Raw genomic sequence first — 9,223 nt, 5'->3', positions numbered from 1 at the left:
TTCCCTGTTTGGAGATTTATTTCTGTCTTTTCCCTTAAAATTTACATCTTCTGAGCATTAATATATATCATAGTGTAGAGCTCCCTCTGATGCTCTTCACTACGCTATGCCTAGCTCCTTGGCTATGGACAGACTTTACACACAAACCCTAGCCAAGGAGCTAGAGTCTGATCACTTAAACCGGTGTAAGCAATCAGAAACTGGTTTAAGCCTATAACAGAACAAATGTTCAGTGTACATAAACTAGTTTGAAAATGGCTGAAACCAGTTTGAGATAAACGTGGTTGAATGTAGACTTAACTGATTTGGGTCAAACCAGTTTATGCAATGTCTGTCCCAGATCCCTTGTTGGTTTAAATAAAACCAGACTCCCTCAGCATCCCAGCATGGTCTCTGGGCTGGGCAGGGCTCTCTGCTCCACAGCAGAGCTGGCCCCTCCTCTCTGCTCCCTGCCTGCAGCTCTGGCAGAGACTGCAGGCCGCTGCCTGGCTTCCCCCACACCACTCCCTGCTAAACAGGAATTGCCCCCTCTCCTCTGCCTTACACAGACACCTCTTAGCATGAGCTAGCAGACCACATGCTGGCTACAATCTGTGCTGTTGCAGATGGGACAAAGGCCGAATCAACAGGTAGCTGGTAATGTCCCTCTGTTGTTCTTGTAATGAGGTGATAAACACTGAGTTAGTGTTAGGGGTGATAAACTCTGTGTTATCAATTCCCTGCTGGGCTGCTCAGAAGAGAAGAGGAACCCCTCCCTAATCAGAGTGTCCTGACAGGGACTGGCCCTCAGCATTGTGCAAAGGAAGGGAGGGCTGCTGTAGTGCCCCCCGGCTTCTAGCCTGAGTCACTGCAGGCATGTGCCTGCATTTTTCCAGTCCAGGGGGGATGTCTGTACAGTTACAAATTTGTTTAGCTTAACCAGGGCAGACTAGCCTGCAAGAATTGAATCAGTTTAGGCTCAGGCTTTTTGAATGTCTGTCTCTAGCCCTTGTGATCACACCCAAGAAAGCACGTTTTGCATTTGAAAGTTTGTCTAACTTTATCCCATCTATACAGTTGGTCCAATAAAATGTATTACCCATAGAAATCATTGCCTCTTGCATAGTTTCTAGACTGTTGTGGCTACAACATCACTCTTATACCAACCATTATTGTTTAACCCTTTTTATAAATATACTCTGCTCTAAGGTGCTGTAGTTAAGTGTTGTATAGAAACCTGTTAGATACCAAATTATCTCAGTGTATAAAAATGTCATTCACTGAGGTTTGCAGGAAGCCTGTTAGTTAGCAAAGTTATTGCTCTCCTCAATTAAATTTAAGGAGGTTCTAATAAGTTTAAGACTCCTTGATAGTTGTTTTATGTATCAGGTTTATTGGGGAAGGATAAGACACAAAAATGGGGAACCTGATTGTTTGGAGAACCTGTAATAACCATCAAAGAGGGCAATATTTTGAAATGGTCTACTGTGTTAAATCTACACAAATAGGCCAGGTTTTACTAAAAGGACCAGTGTTGAGGTCTGTTTTATATTGGGTGTAATGTATGTATTTATAAAAAGATAGTCTTAAAATAAGTTGCATATAGTTGTGGAATTAAAGTTTTTCCCTTTTAAAATTTTAATGTTTTAGGTCTCCTTTTAGAAGATAACCCTTCTATACGAGCCATATCATTAGGACATGGTCATATTTTAGTGGGCACAAAAAATGGTGAAATACTAGAGGTGGATAAAAGTGGACCAATAACTCTGCTGGTTCAGGTATATTTTAAATTGTAATTACACATTTCTTATTGTTTTAATTTCCTTCCTAGAATGTGGTAGTCTGAAAGAGTTTGTCACAAGTAGAAAAAAAACAAATAAAATTGACATGAGCTCATAAGCACTATACTTGTTAATGAAGCTTGCAGTAGGGGTGTACGAAGCAGGCAGTATTCAATTCCGATTCAGCCCGATTTGGGGGACAGTGATTCAATTTGCTGATTTGGATCGCTGTTCCAATTTGATTCATCTGAATCTGAAGATTCGATTCTGATTCAGAGAACCAGAGATTCGGCCATAGACATGGCTTTATATGTTTTTTTTCTATGTACCCTGAGGTATCAGGCACAGTTCATGGACACTGATATGGTGGGGCAGATGGAGCTTCCTACAGGAGTGCGGCTGGGGGGAGGACCCACACACACTCAACGGCAGAACCGGAAGTGGATCAGAAATACTTCTGGTCCATGGTCCACTTCTCAGTCCACCACTCAGCATGCAGGGGAGCCCCTGTGCCTCCCTGGCTCAGCGATCAGCCATGGGGGAACCCCGGGTGCCCCTCCAAACCCAGGAGGCACCTGTTGCTGAGCCAGGGGATGGGAGGTCCTCCACATGCTCACAGCAGACCCAGAAGTACTTCTGGTCCACGTCTGAGTCCACCGTCAAGTGATTTGGGAACCACCCTGCACTCCCGTGGGACACTCCATCTGCCCCACCATCTCAGCATTCACGAGCCATGCCCGGTACTTCGAGGTACGTAGAAAAAAACATATAAAGCTGTGTCTATGGCCAAATTGTCAAATCTCTCCAAATTGATTTGGAGGATTCCTATTCAATTTGGAGAGATTAATGGGTCTCCTGATTTGATTTGGATTCAGAGATTTGGCCACTGAATCGGACCGAATCTCCTCCGAAGCGAATTAATGACTGAAGTCTTGCACAGCCCTAGCTTGCAGACTATTAGAAGGAAACAATATGTTCATCTATTCTGACATGCTGCAAAACAGGCCAATGCTCAGTTTCTCACTAGGGTCTTTTCCCAAATACTATTTAGTATAATTTAAAATTGCATTTTAATCAGCAGCTTTTTAACTTTTAGGATATTTTGTATTGATTACTATGTTAGATTGTTTTCTTTGGGAGCTTTTCTTTATTATACATAGGTTTATAACTTCCTTATGTATAGTTGTGCACAATAAAGTACTTGATTAATTTTGTTTTTACAGGGTCACATGGAGGGGGAAGTTTGGGGTCTAGCTACCCATCCTCATTTACCTATTTGTGCCACTGTAAGTGATGACAAAACCTTAAGAATATGGGATTTATCTCCAAGCCATTGCATGTTAGCTGTTCGCAAGTTGAAAAAGGGTAAGATGTTAGTATGAGAAGAGATTGTTACTTAATTTTAGCTTTTATTAGTATTCTATTAATTCTTTTTTCATACTTCATACAAGTTCATTGTTAAGGCATTAATGAGTTATAGAGCCCTAACCTACTTAAGATAATATATCTTTAAGAAGTATTTACATTTATAAATGGTTTTAGGATTATCTGCAGGTGTTAGCAATTAAAATTATCTAAATTTAATATAAAAAAAACAAAGAACCAGTCTTAAATCTGTATCTTGCATCTAATATTACAGGCATTTTAAACTGGAAGATATTTCATATGTATATATACTGTGAAATAGGATGTTGTTGGAAGAAACCTCAAGATTAAGGGTGAATTACCGAGTTATTGTTATTTGAGCTAGTCCACAGGGTTACAATACTATTTTGTTCAATTTGGCGGGGGGAGGTGTTAAAATTGTGAAGATGACCTTCCAGAAAAAAATATGAAACCTGACAGAAAGTACATTAGCTATTTTAGCTTCATAGCTCTATAATTATTATTGGAGTTTACCAGGAAACTTTTCACCAACATATTTTTCACCAAAATATGCCAGTTGGTTGAAACTTCTTTTTTTTTGTAGAGGACATCAAGGTAATAAAAGTTGCCCTATGTGGTTTGTCCAGAACAGATTGTGCCAAACCAATCTAATTTCCTTCTTAGACAAGGTAGCTGCCTTCATAGTTAAGGGGAAGTAGTAGATAACTTTAGTGAGGGTCTTAGCACTGTACCACATTACTTTTTATAATCAAAACAGTCTAGATGATCACAATAAGTTGGATGCACAAGCAGTTGAAAAAAATACTCCAGTACCTACAAATGGATTGCTGTCAAACCCTGAAGACAGGAGGATGTTAATGGATCTAATTCTTTTTCATACTTGGATAAGGAACTAGAGAATACATGTATAAAATCTATAGGTGACAACAAGCTGAGTGAAGTTGTAAGCACTTGGGAGAACAGGATAGGATTCAAAATGATCTTGATAAATTGAAGAAATCGGCCAAAATTAACAGAATGAAATTTATTGAAGGCAAGTGCAAAGAATTTCAGTTAGAAAGGAGAAATCATGCACAGTATTCTATAGGAAGGAATCCAGGGAGTAATATTGGAAATAGACTGAATGTAAGTCACCATTGTGATGTTATAAAAACATCACAGCCTTTTTAGCACAAGTACTATATGCAAAACACAAGAACATTTTTACTTATGCTGATGAGGCCTGAGGTGGAATACATATTAAAGCAGACAAATTGGAGAAAGACAAGAGAATAAAGTGTTTGGAAAACATGTCCTAAGGAGGAAAGGTTGAAGAAAATAGGGTGGTTGTGAAACCTCCTTTGTTGGAGGTTTTAAAGAACAGGTTAGTCAAATGTCTGTTGGAGACTTCTGGATGTCAGTTAAGTTTTGGTTCTCTCCCGCTGTTTCTCTCATTTCTATCATTTTTTGATTCACAGCCATGGAAGAAAGCTGGTAGAGCCAGGTCTGAATGCTGATAATCGTGAGGGCCAGTCCGAGGCCCACCAGACAATCCTCCTTTTTCCTTCATTTTAAAGAAAAATTCATATGCTGAAATATGATCATAGGGCTAGCAAGAGAAAAGTACAAATAATCAAATGGGGATAAATAAAAACAAGAAACTAGTTGTGAATGTCTGAAGTTTATAAAACATGGTCTGAATTGCTGACAAAAGAAATTTTGGCATTTTTTTTGGTATTTTAGCAGAAAATAATGTGTCCACAGCTGATGCAGTTGGTGTTGGGAGAAAAGAGAAGTATTTTACTTACTGAATGTTATATAGCATGGAGAGATAAGGGAGAGGAAGGGATATGCCATATTCTGGGTCTGAAATAGAGCACTTTTTAACAAGCAACAGCTATCTGGTACTAGAACAATGAGCAGTTTTAGGAATACATAAAAGAATAATTATTAAACTTTACTTTGATTAGTAATGAAAAATAAAGTGATATGGATAACATTAATAAATAAATGCAAATTAATTTAAAAAGTGAAAATAGGGATTACGCATCTTCTGATTTGAGTAACTGCACCTGTACTTTCATGGAAGTTAGCTATAGTATACTTTGGTATTCCGTTGCAAACCCTGACTGCCCCGCTCCCCCCCCCCCCCCAAAAAAGCCCAAAATACTCTGAGATACTATGAGGCTTCTCTAGGATTATAAGAGCAAGTATTCATGATTTTTGTGAAGGTTACCGAGGAATGAAAGCTATTTCATGAAAGCTTAACAGAATAGTTCCTGTGTATTTTTTTCAGGGGGCAGATGTTGCTGCTTTTCTCCTGATGGGAAGGCGTTGGCTGTAGGTCTCAATGATGGAAGTTTCTTGATTGTGAACGCAGACACTTTGGAGGATCTAGTCTCTTTCCACCATAGGAAGGATGTTATTTCAGAAATTCGATTCTCTCCTGGTGAGTGATTTAATAAAGGCAATGATTGTCATATCATATCCAAGTTGATAAAAAAATTTTTGCATCTGAATACTTTTAGTAGGACGCACATCAGGATTGTTAGCGTTTTCACTGACTAGCATGCTATTTTTCCCATAATTTTATCATATAAACTGTTATAATACATTAATGATAGGTCACATTTGCAATATAAAACTTTGATAGTGTTCCTTTAATATATGCAACAGGAAGTTTGGGGTAAAAAAAACCTAAGCAAATTATAAAATAAATTATAAAACCCAAGTCTTTTTCAGATTATTTTGTGTCCTAATTTCTGAATCTCTTTCAAAAAGATTGAGGAAGTAAAATTTTGCACTTGTGTTTTAAATTTAGCAAACAGGATTGATATATTTGTTTTTTCTTACGTTTCACCACCTTGTGTCTTCTAAGTACAGGATTATCAGAAGGGATTTGCTCCTATTTTAGGCTAAATATTAAAGAGATCAGTGTCAAGTTTGACTCATTGAAAACAATGGGAACTGCTAAGTATAGTGAACTTTACAAAGTCTTGCCTCTTCATTCAGGCTGAGGATATTATTGGGCAGTGGCTGTGTGACATTTTGTGCCTCAAGGTTTTCACTTAAACTTTGTCTGTAGCCAAAGAGAGTATTTTGGTTATTTTTATTATTGTGGCAGTGCAGCCCAGGCTGGGGCAGCCCCAGAGGGATGGGGGTCAGCGCCCACCACCTGCATGGGGGCTGTGGTTTCCAGGTGGGTTGTTGCTGCAGTGTGATTCCCTGCCCCCTCCCTCTCACAGCAGTAGCGATAGAGCAAACGTATTGTGGCATGTGGAGGTGAAGCACCAGCAACCCACTATTTGCTCACAGCAGGATTGGTACTCAGGGCAGGCTGCTGTGGACCATGGGTAGGGGCAGCAGCAGGGAGAAGCAATGGACCGCTGCAGCCTTGTCTGACCCAGTACTGCAGCCCAGGGACGTAGGCAGCAACTGGTCCACAGCAGCCCACCCTGAGAACCTGGCACCACTGTGAGCAGGCAGTGGGTGACTGGTGCCTCATCTCTCCCTGCTGTGATGGTTTGCTCTGCTGCTGGGAGAGGGAGGAGCGGACTGCTGCGGGCCATGGGGCCAGACCTAACTGGCTCATTGCTCATCCAGCCTTGCCTCGGGGCCCAGGAGTGCAGCCCAGTCTGCTGACCCCCACCCCATGGGGCCATCCTAGCCTGGGCCACACTGTTGCAGCAGGAGGCAGCAGTGAGTTGGGCCACATAACTGAGTGCATGGCCCCAGATGCACAAATGGAGCCTATCAGTACCCATGCTGACTCCACTGCAATGTAGGGATTAAACCCTCACTTCCCCTCAGGCTACTGGAGTCATGCCCTGCCCTTACTCCTGCCACCAGCCAGTGAGTGAGCAGGGGTGGAGGGCTGGGGACCTCTGACAGGGCTTGCTTCTCCCCCTCTCCCTCCAGGCAGACCTGCAGGCCAGAGTGGACATTTAAACCCCTCCCCAATCATAATCAGGCCTGCCCAGGCCTGTCTGTGCCCCTTCCCTCAGCTTAGTTTCCCTGTAACTGAGGACTTGCTCTAGTGCCCCACTGCTTCTGGCCTGAGCCACTGCAGGCATGTGCCTGCATTTTCCCAGTCAAAAGTGAATGTCTATTCACTTGCAGACTGATTCAGTCTACTCAGGTTAGACTAACCTGCAAAGGTTGAATCAATTCAGGCTCTGGGTCTTTGAATTTCTGTCTGTAGCCCTAGAGTGTTGTATGCAGTTTTGGGGTTTGTATTTTAAAAAGGACGTGGACAAGTTAGAGAAGTTCCAGAGGCAGGTGAAAACAAGACATTTGACTTGCCTTCCAGACAAGGAAAGCAAGTCATATGAGAAAAGGTTGAAGGAAATAGGTATGTTCAGCTTATGGAAAGGTGCTTAAGAGGGGTTTGAATGTAGTTTTCTAATACTTGAAGGGCTGCAAAAAAAGAATAGGGGAAAACACATTTTCTCCCTTGCTGCAGAGAGCAGGACATGGACCAGTGGCTTGAAGTTGCAGCAAAGCAAGTTTAACAGTGGACTAGACTGTCTAGGAACTTGTTTGTTTTTTTTTCCAGCGTGGGAGGTATTCAAGAAGAGGCTGGACAGGCCTTGGTCAGAGATGATCTAGGCATAAGTATGCCTATGTTTTAATATGGGTATTTCCCATGCTTCTGGGATTTGTAGGTTAGTGCATGGGGAAGGGATGGAATTTTTCCCTTCCTGCTGCTACATGTCAAGATTTTTTAAAGCCTTCCTCAGAAACATTAGGTTTTGGCTGCAGCCAAGGCTAGGGATTTTGACTCGGGTGTGCCCGAGCTCCTGATGGGACCAAAGCCAGAGGCTTCTAGCTAGAGGGTCTTCCCACTCTGCTCAGGGTTAGTTTGATTTGTCATATTTGTGTTCAGGAAGGAATTTTTCATCATGATAAAATTGGTATGGATGATCAGTGTTTTAGCCTTTCTCTGTAGTGGTGTGGGGGCAGGGGAGGAGGGGCATGGCCCTCTACTTGGAATCTCTTGAGTGTATTTTAACAAATTTTGCAGCAGCAAGATGTTGGCCCCTGTAGTCCCCCTGTTTTACCTGTGGCAAATTAGGGTGTTATGTTTTATGTTGTGTGTAACGGGGCCTACTGGGGCTGATCTCCACGTGGCCCGCCCACATGTTCTTGGGCTAACCGCCTGCCTTCTCTCCTGCCATGCCTTGGTTTTAATTGATTAATTAATAGATATAATTAAGCAGGAGGTTGCCTGTTTTCTGCCCTGCTGCTAGGGGGCGCTATCTGCGGCTCCATTCTTTCCCTACACCGCAGCCCAAGCCTTGCTGATGACATCATGATGTTCTCATATGCGCCAGTCCCCCATGATGGGCACCAGAATTCTGCTGTAGGACCCCCACCTGAGTTCCTCCCTTCAGGCAGACTCTGCCACCATCATACTGGGCCATCTATCTCCCCACCACCAGTTCCCCTTTGGATGTGGTCCCTTCACTGGGACCTTCATCTCACACTAGCCCTGGCCTACCTCCAGGCCAGTTGGGACCCCTGGCTCTTGGACGTCCCTCTCGGTGGGTCTCCTTGCCCTTCTGACTCCCACCTGAGCCAGTCAGGGGAAGCTCTGGCAGGCCTTTATGTATGACCCATACTCTTATCCTGGGGTCCCCCTCCACAGACATGGGGAGCTAGGGTTACCTCATCATGACTGGTGCCTCAGGGTCTCGCAGGAAACTCTCACTCCCCCCCCGGCAGCAGGTACTACTACTGGTGTTATATTCGACCCAAACTCTGTCTCCCCACATTGGAGGACTTACTGGGGTCAAGACTCAGCTCTCTTTCTCTGGCTGAGCCCCCTTTCCCTTCACACGGCTCCACACGCTGCCCTCCTCACACTGGGGGCTTGAACCCCTGCAGGGCTTAGGCAGCCTTGGCCACACCTGGCCTCCAACTCTCCTCCTCGGGGTCTCAAACCCCCCCAACTACCTCCGGTGTACGTGACCCACCCTAAGGTGAGGGCTAGGGGTTAAGGTGCCCCAATCCTTCTTTACTGCAAGAAGGCCAATGTGGTGCCAATCTTCAAGAAAGGGAGCAGAGTGGATCCAGCTAACTACAGGCCCATTAGCCTG

General features: G+C 43.2%; 1 protein-coding gene across 1 annotated transcript in view; it reads left to right on the top strand.

Annotated features, from left to right (window-relative positions):
• EML5 (echinoderm microtubule associated protein like 5) overlaps positions 1-9,223 on the top strand; it is a 222,112-nt gene that overhangs the window by 135,702 nt on the left and 77,187 nt on the right. The window contains exons 20-22 of the mRNA XM_019552385.1: positions 1,630-1,757; positions 2,984-3,125; positions 5,422-5,574. Coding sequence (XP_019407930.1) covers positions 1,630-1,757; positions 2,984-3,125; positions 5,422-5,574 — 423 coding nt within the window. The remainder of the gene's footprint in view (positions 1-1,629; positions 1,758-2,983; positions 3,126-5,421; positions 5,575-9,223) is intronic.

The sequence above is a fragment of the Crocodylus porosus genome, unplaced genomic scaffold (genome assembly GCF_001723895.1).
Source record: "Crocodylus porosus isolate Cpor-Errol unplaced genomic scaffold, CroPor_comp1, whole genome shotgun sequence".
Taxonomy (NCBI): Eukaryota; Metazoa; Chordata; order Crocodylia; family Crocodylidae; genus Crocodylus; species Crocodylus porosus.
Note: the sequence above shows the minus strand (reverse complement) of the source record. Positions and strands in the feature narration are given on the sequence as shown.